The sequence below is a fragment of the Orcinus orca genome, chromosome 1, assembly GCF_937001465.1.
Source record: "Orcinus orca chromosome 1, mOrcOrc1.1, whole genome shotgun sequence".
NCBI lineage: Eukaryota > Metazoa > Chordata > Mammalia > Artiodactyla > Delphinidae > Orcinus > Orcinus orca.
In genome coordinates, this window is record NC_064559.1 from 60,685,523 (window position 1) to 60,712,537 (window position 27,015).

Here is a 27,015-nt window from a genome sequence, read left to right on the forward strand (position 1 = left end):
GTAAATATAAGTAAATATCACTATAGGAAATCATTGTGTTACCAAAATAATGTGTATAAAAGCAAGAAATAGGGCCTCCCTGGTGGCCCAGTGGTTGAGAGTCCACCTGCCGATGCAGGGGACACAGGTTCGTGCCCCGGTCCGGGAAGATCCGACATGCCGCGGAGCAGCTGGGCCCGTGAGCCATGGCCGCTGAGCCTACGTGTCCAGAGCCTGTGCTCCGCAACAGGAGAGGCCACAACAGTGAGAGGCCCGTGTACCACAAAAATAAATAAATAAATAATAAAAAAGCAAGAAATATAAAAAAGAGACACTTTATGGGATCATTTCATTTTTTGTTCACACTAAGCAGTCAAAATTATATTTGAAGTAATGAAATTGTCACAATATCCCTGAAAGATAGAGCCCCAAATACTAATGAAACAACAGCAAAACTAACATTATTGAAGTTAAGTGCTTTCTGTATTATCTTATTTAATTTTTAAGAACAATTTCATACAGTACATACTAGTAATATCTTCATTTTACAAATAAAAGGAAGAGGTTATAGGAAATATGAGAAATCGACATGACCTAAGTCATAAGGTTTTAAGGATCTGGAAATTTCAAGAAATTTTCCTCCCTGGTAAGAAACAAAGGATAGCTTTCCAAGTTATTCGCCTAATTCATCCTCTCTTTCCCTTGCTTTTTTATTCTTGGTCCTTCTGCAGTGTATTAAAAGAGCTTCAAACCAAAATGTTCAAAAGTTGCCTGAGCGTTACTTTCACTGTTATTATTGAAAACTTCCACAAATTTATTTTAAAGATATACATTTTATCAGCCTTAATTTCTTCTCTCAAATTCTTTCATTGTCTTTATGTCCTAACTCAGCTGGGATGCAGGCTTACATAGACATTAAAAACTGTGCAAAGAAAACCAGGAATCCTAAGAAACTAACTCGAGACCAGAGGCGGCACGTTAAGAGATGGGAATACTTCATTGCTGCAGAGGAAGTCATTTGGGACTATGCACCTATAATACCAGCAAACATGGACAAGTGAGTTTGGGGGGTTCTTCCTACCGTGCAGATTCCAGACATTTTCCATAGGGTCCTAGATGCATGGGGTGAAAGGTCATGAGTTGACAGCTTTCATGGTAATACATGTATTGGATCTCATTCAGGTTTTCTTTTCCAAAACAATCTGAGATTACTCCAAACTCACCAAGAGAACTCAGAAAAATAATAATAATAGTAGTAGTAACAACAGCAATAATAATAGCAACTACCACTTCTTGAATGCTTCCTTTTGCCAAGCACTGTGTTAAACCTTTCTAAGAGCTTTGCTTTAATGCCACAAGTTAGAAACAGCTTTTATTTATTTTGTAAATTAGGAAATGGGAGAGTGGGATTAAGAAAACTGGAAATTCAAATAGCTCTTAAACACTTGAAAAATACTCAAGCTCACTCACAGTAAGAGAAATATGTAAATTAAACTTCTCTCAAATACTATTGTTCACCTATGAGACTCACAAGTTTAGATGACATAATGTATTGGCGAGGCTGCGGGAAACAAGCTCTATCATGTATTGCTGGTGGAAGAGCGAATTGGAAAAGCCATTCTAGAGGATAATTTGGCAATGTGTATTAAAATTATAAATGCATATATTTTTTGATCCAGCAATCTCACCCTGGGAATTTACTATAGAGATATACTTGCTTATAGGTGAAATGGTATGTGTACAGGATGTTCACTGCTGCACTGTTGTAGCAAAAGATTGGAAACAACCCATAATGTCCATCAATAGGAAATTAATAAGTTATGGTACATCCATACAATGGAATACTATGCATCTGTTTTAAAGAGGATGCAAAAACTCTCTCTGTACTACTAATATAAAAAGTTCTCCAAGAGATATTTTTAAATTAAAAAGTCAAGGGAGCAAGAAGGTAGAATAGCAGATTCCCCCACTTGTATTCCCCCACAGCAACGGTAATTTGGCAGCCATCCACAAACAGAAGTGCCTTTGTGAGAGCTTTGGGATCAAAGTAGGAACTTGCAAAATCCCAGTGTAAGTCAAGACCAAGGAGGACTGTTTTGAGAAGGCAAGTCCATGCTCAGATGGTTGGTTCACTAACTGTAATTCAGTTACAAACCTGGAAATAGCCTCCTCCCCTTATGGACTCAGCTACAGCCCCACTTAACCTTGGTCCTGCCACTAGCACCATTTGATAAGGAACCCAGGAGGAGTCACGCCTGTCCATGACCCTGGAGGCTGACCTGCAGACCTCAGTTTGACTGTGGATCTTGAAGCAGCCCTGTAACTAATTCAATCCTTCTCCCAGCCATGATCCAGGAGTAGTCTTGCCTGCCCAGGAACCTGTTGGGGGTCACATCCACTCATGCCCCTGGTGGCTGGCCTGCAGACCTTGGTCCCACTACAGATCTTGAAATGGCCCTGTTACCTAGTTCCATACCTCAAAACTGCAGTTGAGGAGCAGTTCTGCCAACTCAGGGACCCACCAAGTGACACACTGGGAGCCCTCCAAAGGGCCAGATGGGAGCCACTCCCATCTACACACTTGATAACAGGCCTACCATTTGCAAACCCAATTGTGGACCTTGAAGTAGACTGTTATCCCAGTGCCAGCTCTACTGACCAAGGTCCTGAAGGCAGTTTCATTTTCCCAGGGACCAGACAGGGTCTATGTCCACCTGAGCCCCTGGTAAAAGGCCTTCCAACCACAGATGCTGCTGCAGGCCCAGCAGCAACCACATGATCTGGTTCCAACCTCACTCAACTGTGATCCCAGAGGCAATTCCATCAGCCTGCAGACCTGACAAGAGGTTTTTACCTGCCAAAACCTGTCTGTAAAGATTGGAAGGGGGTGTTTGCTCCTTCAAATGCACAAACATCAACACAAAGCTACACAAATCACAAAGAATCAGGCAACATGACACCACCAAAGGAAACTAATAAAGCTCCAGTAACCAGTGTGAAAGAAATAGAGATCTACAAATTGCCTGACAAAGAATTAAAAATAATCATCTTAAAGAAGCTCAATGAGGTACAAGATAACACAGATAGGTAATCAAATGAAATCAGGAAAACAATAAATGAACAAAATAAGAAATTTAATAAAGAAAGAGAAACCATAAAAAAATAACCAAACAGAAATCCTAGAGCTGAAGAATACAATAACAGAACTGAAAATATTCAATAGAGAGCTTCAATAGCAGACTTATCACTTTAGCTTTAAGGACACCTATAGATTAATGGATACGTGTATATGTATGGCTGAGTCGATTTGCTGTGCACCTGAAGCTATCGCAATATTGTTAATCAGCTATACTCCAACATAAAATAAAAAGTTATAAAAAAAAAGTGAAGGGATAAAAAAGACAAGGTCACTATATAATGATAGAGGGGTCAATTAATCAAGATACTATAAAATTATAAATATATATGCAGCCAAGTTTAGAGAACCTAAATATATGAAGCAAATATTAATGGAACTACAGAGAAAAATAGACAGCAATACAATAATAGTAGGGGACTTTAATATCACACTTTAATCAATGGATAAATGATCCAGACATAAAATCAATAAGGAAGCAGTGGAATTGAATAACACTGTAGAACAAGTGTACCTAACAGACATATAAAGAACATTACACGCAAATAAAGAACATTCCGTTGAACAACAGCAGAATACATATTCTTCTCAAGTGCACATGGAATATTCTCTAGGATTCTTTATAACATATTAGTCCACAAAACAAGTTTTAACAATTTCAGAATATTAAAATAATATCAAGTATCTTTTCTCACCATAATGGTATGAAACTACAAATCAGTAAAAGAAGAAAACTGAAAAATTCACAAATATGTGGATTAAATAATAGTCTCCTGAACAAGGAATGAATCAAAGAAGAAATCAAATAGGAAATCAAAATATATCTTGAGACAAATGAAAACAGAAATACAACATACTAAAATTTATAGAATATAGCAAAAGCGGTTGTAAGAGGGAAGTCTATAGTAATAAATGCCTACATTTAAAACAGAAGAAAGAGAGCCTCATGCACCAGAGAGCAGACAGCAGAAGCAAGAACTACAGTCCTGCAGCCTGTGGAACAAAAACCACATTCACAGTAAGATAGACAAAATGAAAAGGCAGAGGACTACGTACCAGATGAAGGAACAAGATAAAACCCCAGAAAAACAACCAAATGGAGATAGGCAACCTTCCAGAAAAAGAATTCAGAATAATGATAGTGAAGATGATCCAGTACCTCAGAAAAAGAATGGAGGCAAAGATCGAGAAGATGCAAGAAATGTTTAACAAAGACCTAGAAGAATTAAAGAACATACACCTAGAAGAATTAAAGAACAAACAAAGAGAGATGAACAATACAATAACTGAAATGAAAAATACACTAGAAGGAATCATTAGTAGAATAACTGAGGCAGAAGAACGGATAAGTGACCTGGAAGACAGAATGGTGGAATTCACTGCTGTGGAAAAGAATAAAGAAAAAAGAATGAAAAGAAATGAGGACAGCCTAAGAGACCTCTGGGACAACATTAAATGCAACAACATTCGCATTATAGGGGTCCCCGAAGGAGAAGAGAGAGAGAAAGGACCCGAGAAAATATTTGAAGAGATTATAGTCAAAAACTTCCCTAACATGGGAAAGGAAATAGCCACCCAAGTCCAGGAAGCGCAGAGAGTCCCATACAGGATAAACCCAAGGAGAAACAAGCCGAGACACATAGTAATCAAATTGACAAAAATTAAAGACAAAGAAAAATTATTGAAAGCAACAAGGGAAAAATGACAAATAACATACAAGGGAACTCCCTTAAGGTTAACAGCTGATTTCTCAGCAGAAACTCTACAAGCCAGAAGGGAGTGGCATGATATATTTAAAGTGAGGAAAGGAAAGAACCTACAACCAAGATTACTCTACCCAGCAAAGATCTCATTCAGATTCGACAGAGAAATCAAAAGCTTTACAGACAAACAGAAGCTAAGAAAATTCAGCACCACCAAACCAGCTCTACAACCAATGCTAAAGGAACTTCTCTAAGTGGGAAACACAAGAAAACAAAAAGACCTACAAAAAAAAAAACCCAAAACAATTAAGAAAATGGTAATAGGAACATACATATCGATAATTACCTTAAATGTGAATGGATTAAATGTCATAACCAAAAGACACAGGCTCACTGAATGGATACAAACACAAGACCTATATATATATATATATATATATATATATATATATATATATATATATATATATATGCTGTCTAAAAGAGACCCACTTCAGACCTAGGGACACATACAGATGAAAATGAAGGGATGGAAAAAGATATTCCATGCAAATGGAGATCAAAAGAAACCTGGAGTAGCAATACTCACATCAGATAAAATAGACTTTAAAATAAAGAATGTTACAAGAGACAAGGAAGGATACTACATAATGATCATGGGATCAATCCAAGAAGATATAACAATTATAAATATATATGCAACCAACATAGGAGTACTTCAATACATAAGGCAAATGCTAATAGCTGTAAAAGAGGAAATTGAGAGTAACACAATAATATTGGGGGACTTTAACACCTCAATTACACCAATGGAGAGATCATCCAGACAGAAAATTAATACGGAAACACGACCTTTAAATGACACAACAGACCAGATAGATTTAATTAATATTTATAGGACATTCTATCTGAAAACAGCAGATTACACTTTCTTCTCAAGTGCACATGGAACATTGTCTAGGATAGATCACATCTTGGGTCACAAATCAAGCCTTGGTAAATTTAAGAAAACTGAAATCATATCAAGCATCTTTTCCGACCACAATGCTATGAGATTAGAAATGAATTCCAGGGAAAAAAACATAAAAAACACAAACACATGGAGGCTAAACAAATGTTACTAAATAACCAAGAGATCACTGAAGAAATCAAAGAGGAAATCAAAAAATACCTAGAGACAAATGACAATGAAAACATGATGATCCAAAACCTGTGGAATGCAGCAAAAGCAGTTCTAAGAGGGAAGTTTATAGCAATACAGTCCTACCTCAAGAAACAAGAAAAATCTCAAATAAACAATCTAACCTTACACCTAAAGGAACTAGAGAAAGAAGGACAAACAAAACCCAAAGTTAGTAGAAGGAAAGAAATCATAAATATCTGAGCAGAAATAAATGAAATAGAAACAAAGAGAACAACAGCAAAGGTCAATAAAACTAGAAGCTGGTTCTTTGCGAAGATAAACAAAATTGATAAATGTTAAGTCAGACGCATCAGGAAAAAGAGGGAGAGGACTCAAATCAATAAAATTAGAAATAAAAAAGAAGTTAAAAGGACACCACAGAAATAGAAAGCATCATATGAGACTACTACAAGCAGCTCTACGCCAATAAAATGGAAGAAAGGGACGAATTCTAAGGAAAGTATAACCTTCCAAGACTGAACCAGGAAAAAATAGAAAATATGAACAGACCAATCACAAATAATGAACTTGAAACTGTGATTAAAACTCTTCATCCAGATCCAGATGGCTTCACAGGTGAATCCTATGAAACATTTAGAGAAGAGCTAACACCCATCCTTCTCAAACTCTTCCAAAACATGGTAGAGGAAGGAACACTCCCAAACTCACTCTGTGAGGCCACCATCACCCTGATACCAAAACCAGACAAAGATTCTACAAAAAAAGAAAATTACAGACCAATATCACTGAAGAACATAGATGCAGAAATCCTCAACAAAATACCACCAAACAGAATCCAAGAACACATTAAAAGGATCATACACAATGATCAAGTGGGATTTATCCCAGGGATGCAAGGTTCTTCAATATATGCAAATCAATCAATATGATACACATATTAACAAACTGAAGAATAAAAACCATATGATAATCTCAATAGAGGCAGAAAAAGCTTTTGACAAAATTCAACACCCATTTATGAAAAAAACTCTCCAGAAAGTGGGCATAGAGGGAACCTACCTCAACATAATAAAGGCCATATATGACAAACCCACAGTAAACATCATTCTCAATGGTGAAAAACTGAAAGCATTTCCTCTAAGATTAGGAACAGGACAAGGATGTCCACGCTTGCCACTATTATTCAACATAGTTTTGGAAGTCCTATCCATGGCCATCAGGAAGAAAATGAAATAAAGGAATACAAATTGGAAAAGAAGATGTAAAACTGTCACTGTTTGCAGATGACATCATACTATACATAGATAATCCTAAAAAGGCCACCAGAAAACTACTAGAGCTAATCAATGAATTTAGTAAAGTTGCAAGATACAAAAAAAATGCACAGAAATCTCTTGCATTCCTATACACTAACAATGAAAGATCAGAAAGAGAAATTGAGGAAATAATCCCATTCACCATTGCAACAAAAAGAATAAAATACCTAGGCATATACCTACCTAAGGATGTAAAAGACCTATACTCAGAAAACTATAAAACACTGATGAAAGAAATCAAAGATAACACAAACATATGGAGAGATATACCACGTTCATGGATTGGAAGAATCAGTATTGTAAAACTGACTATGCTACCCAAAGCAATCTACAGATTCAATGCAATCCCTATCAAATTACCAATGGCATTTTTTTTTTACAGAACTAGAACAAAAAATCTTAAAATTTTTATGGAGACACAAAAGAGCCCGAATAGCCAAAGCACTCTTGAGGGGAAAAAACAGAGCTGGATGAATCACACTCCCTGACTTCAGACTATACTATAAAGCTACAGTAATCAAGACAATATGGTACTGGCACAAAACCAGAAATATAGATCAACGGAACAGGATAGAAGGCCCGGAGATAAACCCACACACCTCTGGTCAACTAATCTATGACAAAGGAGGCAAGGATATAGAATTGAGAAAAGACAGTCTCTTCAATAAGTGGTGTTGGGAAAAATGCACGGCTCATGTAAAAGAACGAAATTAGAACACTCCCTGACACTGTACACAAAAATACACTCAAAATGGATTAGAGACCTAAATGTAAGACCGGACACTATAGAACTCTTAGAAGAAAACATAAGAAGAGCACTCTTTGACATAAATCACAGTAAGATCTTTTTTGACCCACCTCCTTGAGTAATGGAAATAAAAACAAAAATAAACAAATGGGGTCTAATGAAACTTAAAATCTTTTGCACAGCAAAGGAAACTACAAACAAGACGAAAAGACAACCCTCAGAATGGGAGAAAATATTTGCAAATGAATCAACGGACAAATGATTAATCTCCAAAATATATAAATAGCTCATGTAGCTCAATATTAAAAAAACAACCCAATTCAAAAATGGGTAGAAGACCTAAATAGACATTTCACCAAGGAAGACATACAGATGGCCAAGAGGCACATGAAAAGCTGCTCAACATCACTAATTATTAGAGAAATGCAAATCAAAACTACCACGAGTTATCACCTCACACCGGTTAGAATGGGCATCATCAGAAAATCTACAAACAACAAATGCTGGAGAGGGTGTGGAGAAAAGGGAGCCCTCTTGCACTGTTGGTGGGAATGTAAATTGATACAGCCACTATGGAGAACAGCATGGAGGTTCCTTAAAAAACTAAAAATAGAATTACCATAAGACCCAGCAATCCCTCTCCTGGGCATATACCCAGAGAAAACCATAATTCAAGCAGACGCATGCACCCCAATGTTCATTGCAGCACTATTTACAATAGCCAGGTCATGGAAGCAACCTAAATACCCATTGACAGATGAATGAATAAAGAAGATGTGGTACATATATACAATGGAGTATAATCAAGCCATAAAAAGGAATGAAATTGGGTCATTTGTAGAGACGTGGATGGACCTAGAGACTGTCATACAGAGTGAAGTAAGTCAGAAGGAGAAAAGCAAATATCGTATATTAACGCATATATGTGCAATCTAGAAAAATGGTACAGATGAACCAGTTTGCAAGGCAGAAATAGAGACACAGATGTAGAGAACAAACATTTGGACACCACGGCAGGGAAGCAGTGGTGGGTGGTGGTGGCGGTGGGATTAATTGGGAGATTGGGATTTACATATATACACTAATACATATAAAATAGATAAATAATAAGAACCTGCTCTATAAAAAAATAAATTAAATAAAATTCAACAAAGAAATAAATATTTAAAAAGCACCTTGTATTTAGTTCACATTCAATAATTAATAAATTTTATTTTATAATCTGAAAAGAGAAAAATAAAAACACTTAAAAAAACAGGAAAGAAAGAAAGAAGGAGAAAGGGAGGGAGGGAGGGTGGGAGAGGGAGAAAGAAAGAAAGAAAGAAAGAGAAAGAGAGGGAGGGAGGAAGGAAGGGAGGGAGAAGGAAAGAAAGGAGAAAGAAAGAAACAAATGAAAGAAAGAAAAGAAGGAAGGCAGGAAGGAAGGAAGGAAGGAAGAAAGAAAGAAAGAAAGAAAGAAAAGGAAGGAAGGAAGGGAGGAAGGAATGAAGGAAGGGAGGAAGGAAGAAAGAAAGAAAGAAAAGGTAGGAAGGGAGGAAGGAATGAAGGAAAGGAGGAAGGAAGGAAGGGAGAAGGAAAGAAAGAAGAAAGGAAGAGAGAAAGAAAGAAAGGAAGGGAGAAAGAAAGAATCTTAACTTTATACCTCAAGTAACTAGCAAACTAAGCCCAAAGTTAGCCAAAAGACGTAAATAAAAATTAGTGAAAAAATAAATGGTGTATAGAAAGACAACAGAAAAGATAAACATAACCAAGAGTTACTCTTTTGAAATGATAAACAAAATTGACAAACCTTTAGCTAAGCAATGAAGAGAGATGACTCAAATAAATAAGATTATAACTAAAAGAGGAGACATTACAGCTTATACCACAGAAGTGCAAAGGATCATAAGAGACTACTATGAACAATTATATGCCAACAAATTGGATAAGTAGAAGAAAGGAAAAAGGTCCTGGAAACATATATCCTACCACGACTGAATCAAAAAGAAATAGAAAATCTGAACAGATGAATAACAAGTAAGAAGATTGAATCAGTAATCCAAAACCTCCAAACAAAGAAGCCCAGGACCAGATGTCTTCACAGGTATATTGTACACTAATCCTCAAACCCTTCCCAAATATTAAAGAGTAGGGAACACTTCCAAACTTATTTTACAAGCCTAGCATTATTCTCATACCAAAGCTGGATAAGAGCAATACAAGAAAAAAATTACAGGCCAATATCCCTAATGAACATAGATGTCAAAAACATTATCAAAGTATTAGTAAACTGAATTCAACAGCACATTAAAATTATCATAAATGATGATTGAGTGAGATTTATTCCTGTGATTCAAGGATGGTTCAACATATGCAAATCAATAAATTAGAAGTACCACATTAAAAATGAATAATAAAAATATCATTATCTCAATAGATGCAAAAAAAAAGGCAATTAACAAAATTCGACATCTTTTCATTATAAAAACTCTCAACAAGTTAGGTATAGAAGGAATGTGCTTCAACACAATAAAGGCCATATATGACAAACCCAAAGCTAACATCATACTCAGTGGTGAAAATCTGAGAGCTTTTCCTCTAAGATCAGGAACAAGACAAGGATGCCCATTCTGTCACTTTTATTCAGCATAGTACTGGAAATTCTAGCCAAAGCAATCAGGCAAGGAAAAAAAATAGGCATCCTAATCAGAAAGGAAGAAGTAAAATCATCTCTATTTGCAGATGATGTGATTTTATATATAGAAAAACACTTGAAAAAAAAATCTAGTAGAATAAAGAAATTCAGTAGTTGCAGGATAGAAAATGAACATAATGAAAATCAGTTGAATTTGTATACACTAACAATGAACAATCCAAACAGAAATTAAGAAAATACTTCCATTTACAATAGAATTTTTTTAAAAGAATAAAATACTTAGGAAATTTAACCAAGGTGGTGAAAGATCTACACACTGAAAACTATAAGACAGCAATGAAAGAAACTGAAGAAGATACAAATACAAAGATGTCCTGTGTTTATGGGTTAGAAGAATTAACTTTGTTAAAATGCCCACATTACCCAAAGTGATCTACAGATTCAATGCAACCCTTATTAAATTCCAATGGCATTTTTCAAAGAAATAGAAAAAAAACAGATGAAACCACAGAAGACCTTAAATATCCAAAGCAATCTTGAGCAAGAAGAGCAAAGCTTGAGGCACCAAACTTCCTGATTTCAAACTATATTACAAAGCTATAGTAATCAAACAGTATAATAATGGCATAAAAACAGACACATATACCAAATAAACAGAAGTAAGGGCCCAGAAATAAACCCATGCATATATGGTCAACTAATCTTTGACAAAGGCACTAAGAATACACAATGAGGAAAGGACAGTCTCTTCAGTAAATGATGGTGGAAAAACTGGATATCCATATGCAAAAATATAAAATTAGACCCTTAACTTACAGCATAGACAAAAATTAACTCAAAATAAATTAAAAACTTAAATGTAATACCTGAAACCATAAAACCACTAGAAGAAAACATAACAGAAAATCTCTTTGACATTGGTCTTGGCAATGATTTTTTTGGGTATGACACCAAAAGCATAAGTAACAAAAGCAAAAATAAACAAGTGGGGCTACATCAAGCTGAAAAACTTCTGCACAGCAAAAGAAACAATTAACAAAATAAAAATATAACCTACAGAATGGGAGAAAATATTTGCAAACCGTATATCTGATAAGAGGTTAATATCCAAAATATAAAAGGAACTCATGTAACTCAATGGCAAAACAAACAAACAAACAAAAATAGCCTGATTAAAAAAATGGGCAAAGGATCTAAACTGACATCTTTCTAAAGAAAATGTACAGGGACTTCCCTGGTGGTGCAGTGGTTAAGAATCTGCCTGCCAACTCAGGAGACACGGGTTCAATCCCTGGTCTGGGAAGATCCCACATGCCACGGAGCAACTGAGCCCGTGCACCACAACTACTGAGCCTGCGCATCTAGAGCCTGTGCTCTGCAACAAGAGAAGCCACTGAAATGAGAAGCCTGTGCACCACAACGAAAGAGTAGCCCACACTTGCCACAACTAGGGAAAGCCCGCACACAGCAATGAAGACCCAATACAGCCAATAAATAAATAAATTTTAAAAATTAAAAAATAAAAATTGTCAACTGTGGTAAAAATAAAAAGAAAACATACAAATGGCCAATAGGCATATGAAAAGGTGTTCAGCATCACTAATCATGAGGGAAATGCAAATCATATCCATGATGAGATATCACCTCATACCTATGAGGATGACTAGGATGAAAAAGAGGTAACAACTGTTGATGAGGGTGTGGAGAAAATGGAATCCTTGTACACTGTTGGTGAGAATGTAAATTGGTGCAGCCTTTATGGAAAACAGTAAGGAGCTTCCTCAAAAAATTAAAAATAGAACTACTACTTCTGGGTATATATCCAGTGGAAATGAAGTCAGTATATCAAAGAGATATTTGCACTCCTGTGTTCATTGCAGTGTTATTCATGATAGCCTACATATGGAAACAACCTGAGTGTCTACCAATGGATAAATGAATTTTTAGAAATATGGTTTATATATACAATGGAATGTCATTCAGCCTTAAAAAAGAAGGAAATCCTGCCACTTGTAACAACATGGGTAAACCTGCAGGACATTAGGCTAAGTGAAATATTCCAGACACAGAATTACAAATATTGCATGATTTCACTTATATGTGGAATCTAAAAAAGTCGAACTCATAGAAGCAGAGAGTACAATGGTGGTTGCCAGGGGTTGGGAGGTGAGGGGAATGCAGAGATGTTGATCAAAGTATACAAACCTTCAGTTTCAAAATAAATAAGTTCTGGAGACCTGTTATAGTAAGTAACACTATAGTTAATAACACTGTATTGTACACTTGAAATTTGTTAAGACAGTATATCTTAAGTGTTCTCAAAATTTAAAAAAATTAGTAACTAGGTGAGGTGATGGAAGTGGTAATTAGCTTGACTGTGGTAGTCTCATATATTCATATATAAATTATTATGTTGTACACCTTAAATACATACATTTGTCAATTATACCTCAGTAAAGCTGGAAAAATGCAAAAAAACCTTCAAGGTATAGTATAGAATATATAAATAGCTGCCTTTTGTGAAAGGAGTGAAAGGATAAGAATATTTATATTTGCAAGTCATATTTGCATAAAGATGCTCTGGAATTATACACATGAAATTAATACAAGTGAATATTTAGAAAATGCAGGAAGGGTTAGGGAAGTGGAGTTGGGATAAGAATCCAGAACTTTCTAGCAGTAGTCAGTGATTTTCATTGTGTAAAATAAACGCATAAAATGGAACTCTGCTTTTGCAAACTAAGGCTATAAAAAGGACCAAGGGGGAAAGTGGTTCATGTTGCTTCCCCCAAATCATTTATTGCAGTAGCTACAGAAGATGGGTGAAGGCATTTGGTTTTCAGATGGCACCAGGATTGGGTGGATGGTAGAAGAGATAGCCCAACAGCACAGAACTTATGTTTAATAAAGACAGCAGAAGCTTCCTAGAGTGGGAATGTGCTTTTAGAGACTGAGAAATACCTGGAAAGCCAATAAAGATATCATAAGTTAAGTGATAAGAAATACTTAAGAAAAATTCATAGTGTTTCTCATCCTTTCATCCAGGTAGACCTTTCAGAGATAGTGAAGGTCCACTCTAGAAACCACAGTGACAGGAAGATCTAAGTAGCTGGTTCTAACCATGATTAAGACTTTATCAATGGTGGAGGAGACAGATCAGAGGTTTCCAGTTTTCCAACTAGAGAGAAGGTATCAGGACTTTGCAAACCACATTAAGGTTTGTTTGTTTGTTTTCCTTAAGGAAACTAGCATTTTAGCTAATTCAATAGCAGAACTTCTAAGCATAAGGGTTTCCCTATCATACTGGGGTCTCTACTTGAGAAAATGATTTAATCTTTTAAATTTTATTTCACTTTAAGAAAGTACAGATCTCTGCATTTGGATAATTTCTCAAACCAAATTGGAAAACATTATAAGAAGGTTGTCTACAAACAGTACCAAGATGCATCCTTCACCAAACTCCTGGAGAATCCCGATAACAAACAAGATGGGATCTTGGGCCCTATTATCAGAGCCCAGGTCAGAGACACACTTAAAGTAAGTAACAGAAATATAGAACCATGGAAGAAATTAAATAGTGAAAACAAGATTATAAGTACTGGTTATTTTTTTAATGTGTCCGTATAATTTTTAATTGAAATACAGCTTTAATTTTTATTTAGTATTTGCACCTATTGTAGCCTATCTCATAAAACAAACAATCTGAGACAGTTTATCAAATTATAAAGGAATAAAACAAGGAGCCAATGTAATTGGGGTGAAGGATAATGTGGGGACAAAGAAAATAAAGCCAAGGATAAGATAAGTATAATGAAACACATAGCATATGCTCCTGTAATGTTGTCAACAAATTTTGTCCTAAGCTTTCTAGCAGCCAAAGTAAAAAGGGAACTAGGTCAGGGTAGGAGTCACAGTAGTCATAAAAAAAAAAGCAGTTTCCCCTGCTACTGAGACTTAAGAGGAATTTCTCCCATGGATCCTTAAGAAAGAGGATGCTGTGTGATGTAGTAGATGGAATCCTTGATAAATTCCTACTCGTACAATAAATTTATAAAAGAAATTTATAAATTTAAAAGTTACAAAGCTTTTTAAAATAATGTTTCTCATTATAGCTGAGAACATAACCCAACTGAATGAAAACAATTCATCAATGTGGTCTAGGTATGTAGTTCTCTGATGATTAGTCTCTGATGAAGGTACATTTTGATATGTTTCAAGAGCACTGAGCGTTCTTCAGACAGTTTTCCTTAAACGCTGTGTCACATCATCAACTTATCTTCTGATAAGAACTAGACGGCAGAGAATTGAAAGTTGCAATCTTTGGCAAGATTCTAGAATGCAGATCATCTGCAGATTAAGCATGATCCAGATGCTTTGGCAAGCAAGTAGAAGATAAAATTCTCTTCCGAAGATTAAGCAGGCTAACTAGGACTCCTGTGTGCATAAAGCTCCTCCCTTCACCTCTTCATGGGAATGAACCAAGAGGATATCTACAGACAAGGCCAATTCTGTTCATTTAAAAAATAACAAAAGGGCAGAATGCAGCCTTTCTCTGTTCTCTTTCCCTTCCCTCATTTCTGATCCCTTTTAGGTACTCTTAGAAAGTGGAAATATGCCTCATTGGCAATTCAGGATCTCGCTATTTTCTGTGCCCCATCAAGAAGATGACTTGATGACAGGGTTCTGGGGGATCTGGCAGGCTGGTGAAGGTGATCATGGTCTAAGAGAAGAGAAGGAGCAGATTCAAAGGCAGATGTGGTCCAAGAAAGGAGAGGGGACAGGGGATGGTGACCAACTTGGAGAGAGTGATATACTGTGAGGAAAATGTCACTTCTAAGGTTAGACTTCTCTTTCCGTTTTCTACCTTTCTATGTGAGTGGAACTCTCTCAGATGCACCTGTCAGGTGATGGGGAGAGGTTTCCACTCAGATAAACAGCATTAGTTTGCATTGACATAAACACACACACACACACGCGCACACGCACGCACAAACACACACACACACACACACACACACACACACTATCCCACAAGTAAATATGCAAAGCTAGCATCCTCTGTTCTCATGATTGACCTTAAATCCTGAAATAATGAATTTGAGTTAATTTTGTAGATCACGTTCAAAAATATGGCCAGCCGCAGCTACAGCATTTACCCTCATGGTGTGACCTTCTCTCCTTATGAAGATGAAGTCAACTCTTCCTCCACCTCAGGTCTGAACCTTTCACTTCTACTGAATGAAACTATTGACTTCTGAGAGGTTGCCATAATTTTCTACTGTCCTCCTTGCCCAGTAGTATAACTTACACAGTCAGGTAGTATACGTATAGGGGTATCCTCAAAGTCACAACCAAACACTGCTCACTTCAGGGATTTTTTTACCCTAATGATTACAAAATATGGTGTCCTTTGTTAGTGCCATAAGTGGCCTCTAGTGGACGAATATGTAATAGCTACATGCTCTCCAGAGTTCTATCAAGTGGAACTTAATACAAAAATAATATTCCTTTTCCAACTTTGATTCTAACAAGAGCTCAATTATTTTAAATTATTCATTCATTTATTATTTACTTATTTGTTTATTTAATTTATTTCCATGAAATAATTTTGAAAATTGAAAACAATTTTGACTATATTTTCTTTCAGGCAGTAACACCATGATCAAAGCAGTTCAACCAGGGGAAACCTATACTTATAAGTGGAACATCCTAGAGTCTGATGAACCCAAGGAAAATGATGCTCAGTGCTTAACAAGACCATACTATAGTAATGTGGACATCACAAGGGACATTGCCTCTGGGCTGATAGGGCTACTTTTAATTTGTAAGAGCAGATCCTTGGATAAGCGAGGCATACAGGTATTTTGTCCTTGAAGTAACCTTTCAGAAATTCCAGGAATTTCTTCTATCTGGAACAGATTAGTTCTCCTTGTTAAATAATGGGGCTTTTGCTTCTAGAGAACCAGAAAATATTAAGTAGTCCTCTTTAGTGTGAATGTAACAACGCTTATTCCTTTAGTTACTTTTTTGTCTTGTCTATTTCCATATGGACTTTCACTGGAAAAGGCAAGTCTACAGTGTGATACTGTATTTTGTTTGCTTGTTTCAAATTCCAGATCTGTCCGTGCTATGTGATGAGCAAGTCACTTAGTTTCTCTTAATTTCTTCCTTTCATCAAAAGGGTATTACCCATTTTTAAAAAATTAATGAGTGGTAGTGTTACTGATTAGTTACATATTTATCTCTGTACTTTACTATGTTTTCCACTTTTTCTAAATTTGTATGGATCATTTTAAAAATCAAAATTAAAGCTCATAGAAACATTACTTGTTATTAAATATTTCAGATATTCAAAAAGTTACAGAAAAGAATAAAACAGACTTCTATGTACTCAAGAAATAAAACATTACATATGCAAAAAAAAAAAAAAGGGGGTATTACCCCCTCCTAAAAATTTTATAGGGTTGTTTCACGGCTCAATGAGGTGCCATCTGGTAAAAGTGTAAAGCTCTGTACCAGTCCTTGTTATTTTTAGAGACCTGCAATAGGGAGAGAAAGGAGAGATACAGGCAGACATAGCTTGCAGACAATGGTTCTCAGGAAGTTGAACCCAGACAATGGTCTATCTCTAGCAAGACCAATTTATACAGAAAAATGTGAACAAAAATATGGATCTTCTGACTTTATCATCATTGAAGAATAAAAGCCTCATATCATTAACTTAAAATTCCCAATTAGGCTAAGCTATAATCAAAGAAGTCTCATCCCAAGGCATATAAAATAAATATATGCCTAGAAAAAGCAGAAAGAGACATTTGGAAGACCCTAATTTATTGAGCTAGGAAAGGAAACAGGTAGGGAGAGATATAAAACTTTCCTACGGCACCCTTCTTTTTTATCCTTTGCAACTATTTGGAGCACATCCAATCAATCATTCGAGTTGAAAGGTGATAGAGATAAACAGAATTACAGGTGCTACATTGAAATGGGATTTTTCTATTAGGATATTTTAGCCTCTGAATTTTCTGATCTGCTCTGTTTGCCTTGACATGCTACCTTTGGCTCTAACAAGGGCTTTGTACACAATGGGCTCTCACAGATGTCTGAATTTATGGCTTCACTGGACCCAAGACCTGTACCCCTTTGGTTTCTGAGAACTCAGGGTTGTAGTTAATCAATCTGCTAGGACGTTAATCACTGAACACAGCACTTTTACCCTCCAGAGGGCAGCAGACATTGAGCAGCAGGCTGTGTTTGCTGTGTTTGATGAGAACAAGAGCTGGTATATTGAGGACAACATCTACAAGTTCTGTGAAAATCCTGAGAAGGTGAAACGTGATGACCCCAAGTTTTATGAGTCAAACATCATGAGCAGTAAGTCGGAGCACTCTTTTTGTCCATCAGTTTTTCACTCCTGTGGTTGAAGTGTGACTTTCCTAGAGGAAGAGACATGGATTAGAATCCACTCACCCCTTACCCTCACTTCCAGTATAGGGATTTGGTGATGAAATTACTGGGTGATATTATAGAAATCTTTTTACAGCATGAGGTAAAAAGCTTGTTATCCTTAGAAGTCTTCTTGGTCTCTTGCTCCAAATGTGTGTGTGTGTGTGTGTGTGTGTGTGTGTGTGTGTGTGTGTGTGTGTGTGTGCATGCACGCACACGTGTGCATGTGCACTTGCTCTGAGCAGGTAAGAACAGGGTGAGGGATAGATGGTGAGGGAAGAGGCCTTGGTCAGAGGTATCTGGGGATTTTAGAATGGGTGCAAGGTGAATACTCTTTATGGCCAGGGCAGAAATATTAAGTAGTCCTCTTTAGCATGAATGTAACAACGCTTATTCCTTTAGTTACTTTTTTGTCTTGTCTATTTCTTATTTCTGCCAGGGCAGAAACAGGGTATATAATCCAAAAGTGGATTGTCAAATCAAACTAAGGCAAAATGCATATGGGGAGACATGAGTCTTGGAAAGTCAATCCATAAAGAAGTTTTAAGCATGCAGTAAGAAGTTCAGAACAGAAAGAATTCCCTGAGCCAAGGTTCAGGCTTTTGCTACAGTTTTAAAGTCAGTGCCCAAAGCCACTGGTATGGGAAGTCTGGGAGAGATTTCACTGAGCCAGCTGGAAGCAAACTTCGCCACAATGGTCATCGTCCCCTTCCTCAGAGTTGAGAGTCACTATTATCACTTTCTCTGATAAGTAACCACAGGTACGAGGATGGTTTCTCCATGGTCTGTTCATATAACTTCAGACAACTAACAACTGGGGATTCTCAGAACTGGTAGGTGCCAGGAAAATAATTTGAAACAGGGAGTTAGCCTCAGCTTTCTGTACTTAATTTCATTTTAGCAATGAATCTGTCATAGTTTTAGACTAGTGCTGTCCATTAGAAATTATATATGAGCCACAAATATAATTTAAAATTTTCTAATAGGCATATTAAAAATTAGAGAGAAATATATGAAATTTATTTAATAATGTTTAATTTAATATATCATATTATCATTTCAACATATAATCAATATTAAAATTCATGAGATTTACTTTCTTACTAAATCTTTAAAATCCAGTGTGTATTTTATACTCACAGCACATCTCAATCCAGATTACCCATATTTCGAGTGCCCGATCGTCACTGGTGGCTAGTGGCTACCAAATTAGTGCAGCTATAGACCATTTAGAAAAGCTTCCTGAATGAGGTACAAACGAAAAACACATTATGTCAGCTATTCGATAACTATTTAAGTTCTCACTAGTTCTAGGCATTGTACTAAGATTAGGACTATAGTGGTAACCTAGGCAGACATGGACCCTGCCCTTATAGAAATCATATCTATGATTTTATTAGTATATAAGTAGACAATGATACTGACTAAAACTGTATCCCTTGGAAAGAGAATGAAAATGTCTGAACTTGATAGCTGAGTGCAAACTAGAGATTATATAAATGCTAAGACAGAGCAATTAAAATTGCAAAATGTGCTAAATATGCTTCATTTTTAGGAACATTACTTTGCATTCGGTAACTAATGTGTCGAGGATACAGGAAGGGGGAAGGGTAAGCTGGGACAAAGTGAGAGAGTGGCATGGACATATATACACTACCAAACGTAAAATAGATAGCTAGTGGGAAGCGGCCACATAGCACAGGGAGATCAGCTCGGTGCTTTGTGACCACCTAGAGGGGTGGGATAGGGAGGGTGGGAGGGAGGGAGATGTAAGAGGGAAGAGATGTGGGAACATATGTATATGTATAACTGATTCACTTTGTTATAAAGCAGAAACTAACACACCATTGTAAAGCAATTATACTCCAATAAAGATGTCAAAAAAAAAAGAAAAAGAAAAAAATAACTAATGCGTCAAGAATCTGTATTTCTTATATTATGCTTTTTCTCCAGGTAAAATTACTCTAGACAAAATTCTAAGTTACCTTCGGAATATCTTTAAAAACAGAACCTAGAGTACAAAATATTTAATATACACTTAACAAATGAATAAATAAATCAGTGTGAATGAAAAGGCTTTGTCTTTATCCTGACATTTCTCCCTTGGCTAACTTAGGAGAATAAGCTCTCATTTGAAAAGTCTGAGTTTGATCTTCCAGTTACATGTTACATTTGGTAAAGCTTATCTCAGATAATCACTGCTTAGATGCAACCAAATTACCATTGGGATATTTACCGTAAGTACAGTTAGACACATTCCCTTTTGTTGGCATAGGCCTGATGTTTCAACAAATTTCACTCTTTCAGCTATCAATGGCTATGTGCCTGAGAGCATACCCACACTAGGATTCTGCTTTGATGACACCGTCCAGTGGCACTTCTGCAGTATGGGAACCCAGAATGACATTTTGACCATTCACTTCACTGGGCACTCATTCATCTATGGAAAGAAACACGAGGACACCTTGACCCTCTTCCCCATGCGTGGGGAATCTGTGACCGTCACAATGGATAATGTTGGTAAGAGCTTGGACACTTAAAGGGGACTCCCTGATCAACCCGGTCTGCTGCAGCTCTCCAGACTACCATGGTTCCTGGGCTTCTCTCCCTGATCCCTTGCAGGCTTTCTTTTCAGGACTACTCATGATTTCTATTTGGGGAATTAATTACTTAAATGGGTCCAGTCCTTTACTGTGCGTTCCATTTATCCTTCTCTGGGCTAAGTGAGAAGTAAAGCTACAACAGTAAAAAGATAAGGCATGACTTTGAGAAGAAAGCGTGAGCATTCAGCCACAAAAGAGCATTTCCTTTATCAAAATGCCTTTTTCAGCTTTATAAGACAGCCATCCCACCCTAGGGTTAGGGGTCATCTGATATAGTGCCTTAGAGGCTGGCTTCAGAGACAGCAGTGTCATGGAAAGCACATGGGCTTTGGAATTCATCAGACCTGGGTTCAAATCCTGCTTTGCCACTTGATATCTGTGTAGCAATTTGGACAAATTACTCCACCTCACTGAGCCTCAGTTTATTCATCTGAAAAACAGAATAATAATACCTTACAGAGTTGCTTTGACCATTAATTGTTATATGTGCCAAATGCCTAGGACTCAGTAGACAATCAACATGTGGTAACTATTGAAGACTTTCCAGGAAATCTTCAGTGTGCCAGCAAATCATACCATTTCAAAGAAACTCAAAACTGCCCTAGGCCCACCTGAATTATTTATTACTTAGAAATATCTATATGTCTCTTATTTGTGGGGGTAAACATCATCATCTTCCCCCTAACTCCAGTTCTCTAACAAAATATGCAACTCACAAGATGCTTATGATATTCAAAGTCCATTTCATTCTTGATTCATCCCTTTAAAAATATATTCTAAAATAGTGACTCTCAAACTATCTGTGCTGAAAGTTGTTTTCTCCCTAATTTTCACTGACCAATACTTTGGGTCTATATTCTGTTAAATGAGATAAGTATGCTGATCACATGATTGGATGTCATAGAAATGTCAAATTGTTAAAAGGTTTCCTATACACTTTACTCTTGATTTCTTTCCTTATGTCACTGTGGAACAGTAAACAACAGTTCACAGATCAGTTGTGGTCCACAGACCACAGTATCCCTGATGAAAGTTCACTGGAAATTATCTGCCACAATGGACCATAGGGTTTTTATACCTTTTTCTGTACTCAGAGCTCTCTGTTCTCTCTGTCTCTATTTTGTAGGAACTTGGATGTTAACTACCATGAATTCCAATCCAAGAAGCAAAAAACTGTGGCTGAGATTCAGGGATGTTAAGTGTATCCGGGATTATAATGATGACTCATATGATATTATATACGAACCTTCAGGATCTACATCCATAACTACAAGGAAAATGCGTGAATCTTCAGAAATCAAAGATAAAAATAATGATGCTGACTATGATTACCAGAACACACTGGCTTTATCATTAGGAATCAGGTCATTCAGAAATTCATCATCAAAGCAGGAGGAAGATAAGTTCAATCTTACCGCCCTGGCTCTGGAGAACAACTCTGAAATCATTCCTCCAAGTACCAACAGAACTGTTGGTTCAAATTCTTCTTCCCCAGGTAACATTAGCAGGCTTATTGCCAATAACTTTGCACAACCTCTGAAAATTCTTCCTCACCCAGAAGCCACCACAGCTGGTCCCCCGCTAGGACACACCAGCTTAGATAAGAACTCAGTTCTCAACCCTCCCACAGCAGAGCATTCCGGCCCTTATTCTGAAGACTCTATAGAAGATCCTCTATACTCAGATGTCACAGGGATAAGCCTGCTTCCATTTGGTACAGAAGAATTCAGAAATCAAGAACATGCTAAACATAAAAGATTCAAGGCAGGAAGAGGCCGAGGAGCAAAGCACAGGTTCTCCCAGATGGAATTCCCAGCACATAAAACTGGTAGACATTTAAGCCAAGGCAACTCTTCTTCTTCCAGAATAGGGCCCTGGGAGAACCTTCCCAGTGATCTGTTACTCTTACAACAAAAGGATCCATCTAAGATTCTGAATGGGGAATGGCATTTGGTTTCTGAGAAAGGCAGTTATGAAATAATCCAAGATGCTGATGAAGTTAAGGTTGTTAATAAGCTGCCAAACAGCGCCCAGAATGACTCAAGGACTTGGGGAGAAAACATCCCTTTTAAAGACAAGCATGGAAAGCAGAGTGGCCACCCAACGTTTTTTGTAACTAGACATAAACCTCTACAAGGAAGACGAGATGGAGGAAATAGTAGATTGAAGAAAGGCCTTTTTTTAATTAGGACACGAAGAAAGAAAAAGGAAGAGAAGCCTGCACACCATGTTCCTCTATCTCCAAGGAGTTTTCACCCTCTGAGAGTGGAGGCCAACACCCCATTTTCAGATGGGAGACATAATCATTCATTGTTACTCCACACATCCAATGAAACATCTCTTCCCGCAGACCTCAATCAGACACTCCCCTCTATGAACCTTAGCCTCATGGCCTCACTTCCTGATGGTGATCAAAACCCCCCAAATGACACCAGTCAGACAAGCTCCCCTCCAGATCTTTATCAGACAGTGAGCCCAGAGGAACACTATCAAACATTCCCTATTCAAGACTCTGATCCAACGCACTCCACTACAGTCCCCAGTCACAGATCTCCTCCTCCAGAGCCCAGCCAGATACCCGACTATGACCTAAGAAACAAGGCCTTCCCTACTGATGTTAGTCAAACGTTCCCTTCCTTGGAACTTGAAGTCTGGCAGACAACTACCTCTCTAGACCTCAGTCAGCCATCCCTCTATCCAGATCTCAACCGGACCACCCCTTCTCCAGACCCTGGACAGGAGACTCTCTCTCCAGACCTCAGCCAGACAACATTTTCCCCAGATCTTAGCCAGGAGACTCTCTCTCCAGACCTCGGCCAGATGGCCCTTTCCCCACACCCTGGCCAGGAGACTCTCTCTCCAGACCTCAGCCAGACAACATTTTCCCCAGACCTTGGCCAGGAGACTCTCTCTCCAGACCTCAGCCAGACAACATTTTCCCCAGACCTTAGCCGGGAGACTCTCTCTCCAGACCTCGGCCAGATGGCCCTTTCCCCACACCCTGGCCAGGAGACTCTCTCTCCAGACCTCAGCCAGACAACACTTTCCCCAGACCTCAGCCAGACCTTCTCTCCAGACCTCAGCCAGACAACACTTTCCCCAGACCTTAGCCAGGAGACGCTCTCTCCAGACCTCAGCCAGACAACACTTTCCCCAGACCTCGGCCAGGAGACTCTCTCTCCAGACCTCAGCCAGACAACGCTTTCCCCAGACCTCAGCCAGGAGATTCTCTCTCCAGACCTCAGCCCGATGGCCCTTTCCCAGGACCTTGGCCAGGAGACTCTCTCTCCAGACTTCAGCCAGACAACCCTTTCTCCAGACCTTGGCCAGACAACACTTTCCCCAGATCTTGGCCAGACGACTCTTCCCCCAAACCTCAGTCAGATGCCACTCTCCCCAGACCTCAACCAGGCAACTCTCTCTCCAGACATCAGTCAGACATCCCTTCCTCTTGATCTCAGGCAGACATCACCTCCTCTAGATCTCGATCAGACATCCCACACTTCTGAATCTATTCAGTCATTGCCTCTCCCAGAACTTGGTCAGACTTTCCCTTATGCAGATCTTGGTCAGATGCCATCTCCTCCACCACATTCTCCACTAAATAACACTTTTATACCAAGAGAATTTAATCCACTGGTCGTAGTAGGCCTCAGTAGAGATGATGGAGATTACATTGAAATTATTCCAAGGCAGAAGGAAGAGAGCAGTGAAGAAGACTATGGTGAATTTGATTTTGTGACCTATGATGACCCTTACCAAACTGATCTCAGGACAGACATCAACTCCTCCAGAAATCCTGACAACATTGCAGCATGGTACCTTCGCAGCAACAATGGAAACAGAAAAAATTATTACATTGCTGCTGAAGAACTATCCTGGGATTATTCAAAATTTGCACAAAGGTTTGGCCAGTTCTCTCCTTTTATATTCTCACTTTTCCACTACTGCTAAAAAAAAGTAATTACAGCAGTCTAAGGAGATGATTCTGGGCAAATTATACTAAGTGTAACTTATACTAAGTATCATTTAGTTTCCCTATTGCAACTTGGCCTATACTGTTTCCTTTGTCAATTCCAAGATTAGCTTCTCTACTTTAGGTGACATCTGGACAATATAAGAGCTATCACTCTAAGAAGTCTATGATATTTTGTAGTTAAATTAGCCCCCTCCTCTCTCTTCTTTTCTCATCACACATGTTCCTACCTCCCCTTCTTGCTCCAATGCAGAGCCCAACCTATCCATAGCTGTAGGCTAATCAATATGATTTCACTGAAGTTGGCTTCAAATCCAAATTTGTGATGTAGAAATCTCCTTTCGCAATTACTTATTTAACAAAACATTTTAAATTGTTTACTGATCGATATAAAGTATATAGCATCTTGGTGAAGATTAATTCAAATTCCATAAGATTCCAGTAGCAGAGGCCAAGGGTACAAAGTAGCTTAGAAATAAAAAGCAAGTTTATACCCTCAACTGAGCCATTCATTACATAATGATTTATCTTGATTTAAACTTTTGTTTTAACTTGGTTTATAGACTCACTCAGTCAATAACTCTTTAATGAGTACTTATTCTCTCCTAGGCATTGTGCTAAGTGCTGAGACTATAAAAGAGAATATAAACACAGGACTCCTGCCCTGATGGAACTTATGTCTAGTTGGGCAGGAAGATATGAACCAAGTGCTCACATAAATAAGTGTAAAAATTAACCATGATAAAGACCAATAAGGAAAGGTGATATATGGAGATATGAGAACTGGGGAGCCTGACTCTGGAGAAGCAGCATTTGAGCTGAGATCTGAAGATGAACAGGAGGTAGAGAGGGCAGAGCATTCTAGACAGAGAGAACAGCATGATGAAGGCCCTGAGGAAGGAGGAAGCCCTGAAGCTGAAGACCTGTGTAGCTGGAACTCAAGAAGAGGGTGGGTGCTAGGAAAGTGTTTGGCTAGCTCTGCAGAGATCAGATGCCACTAGGCTTTGTGAGCCCTGGGAAGAATTTTGATGTTTTTCAAAGAACAATGAGAAACCCTTCAAAAGCTTTAAGCCATTCCTAGTTTACTGGAATGTGTCAGTTCCTTTCCCGAACCTTGTTACTTGCAGTCTTTTTAATGGAAGAGTTACACCAAGTGGCCCCCAAGATCTGCTGCAGCTCTAACATTTTAGGGTTCCAGCCACTCTTCAACCATAGAGTTGAAGGAGTTGATGCAATTTTGTAAGTGGCCTGACTTATAATAGAGAGTTTTTAAGGGAGCCACATGCATTTTTAAAAGATAATTTTTAATTTAATTTTGCTCAAGTGTGGAAAGTCATATTGGTCTGGGTTCTATATTCTGGGGTGACAATATAGAGAAAGGAGAGAAAGGGGGACAAGAAGCAACTACAGATCCTCAGGGATATCATGGGGACCATGTGTAAAGTGTCCAAATAGAGCCCACAGCTTTTACAAAAGCTAACTGTTACACTACTAAAGTTAAAACCCAAGTGCAACTAGAGTAAGCAAACACAATGCATGGCGTGACTTACAGAAATTATTTCATTAATCTGATGCCTGACATTTCCATGTTAGAATTTCTCCCTTGACTTCCTATTTAGATGTAGCACCCATTACTATATGAGAATAAATAGTTTATCTAGGGATTTCTAAGCAAGTTACTGAGGGAATAAGGTTTTCCAGAGTGTAAAGGGATGGAACTAGTTCCTTCAAAATCCTATGTCCCATTCCAGATATGCAACCCATTTTTATGGCAGCGTTGTTTTGCTCCTCCCCACGTGTTCTGTGAGACTGTATGTTATGCTTAGAGTCTGGAAGAACGGGGTTAATCCGGTAGAAAGGCTAGAAGGAAGGCAGAATGGGATTCTCTGTGGATGGCTCATGTCGTGTAACAAATACTATGAGACTGAGGGATGAGCTTTTGGCCTTTTTCCCAGACTCCTGGGAAATTTAAGAGTCAGTAGGAAAATATGATGTGCTCTAGCTCCAGACTGAGCTGGTGAACTACATGAGGAATACTATGATTTAGCAAAAGCAAATGTGGGAAGAGTGGCTACTTTCCGAGTATAAAACACTTATCCATCCAGTGACCTTTACAGGGGTGGCCCTCTCAATCAACTGACTCTTATCATCTGCCTGTCCTGGCACTGTCCCATCACATGGCTTTGTCTGCTTTTGATACTAAAATCTGCTATGTTAATATATGATTATGTTTGTCATTCATTAATACATTAAATAAATATCTGCTTACTATGTGCCAGATAACTTGCTAGGCACTAGAAATAAAAATTATAAGCAAACGAGGCACAAT

The 27,015-nt window shown here is 37.9% G+C and overlaps 1 protein-coding gene across 23 annotated transcripts in view; it reads left to right on the plus strand.

The window, feature by feature from the left end:
• Nucleotides 1-27,015, plus strand: part of F5 (coagulation factor V) — an 86,193-nt gene that overhangs the window by 38,602 nt on the left and 20,576 nt on the right. For 3 of the 23 annotated variants that reach the window (XM_049715354.1, XM_049715232.1, XM_049715274.1), the window contains exons 7-13: nt 871-1,036; nt 14,021-14,198; nt 15,776-15,875; nt 16,309-16,520; nt 17,885-18,035; nt 20,415-20,627; nt 21,837-24,615. In XM_049715354.1, the coding sequence (XP_049571311.1) occupies nt 871-1,036; nt 14,021-14,198; nt 15,776-15,875; nt 16,309-16,520; nt 17,885-18,035; nt 20,415-20,627; nt 21,837-24,615 (3,799 nt within the window). The remainder of the gene's footprint in view (nt 1-870; nt 1,037-14,020; nt 14,199-15,775; nt 15,876-16,308; nt 16,521-17,884; nt 18,036-20,414; nt 20,628-21,836; nt 24,616-27,015) is intronic. The other 20 variants (XM_049715250.1, XM_049715282.1, XM_049715270.1 and 17 more) reach the window with 20 other exon arrangements.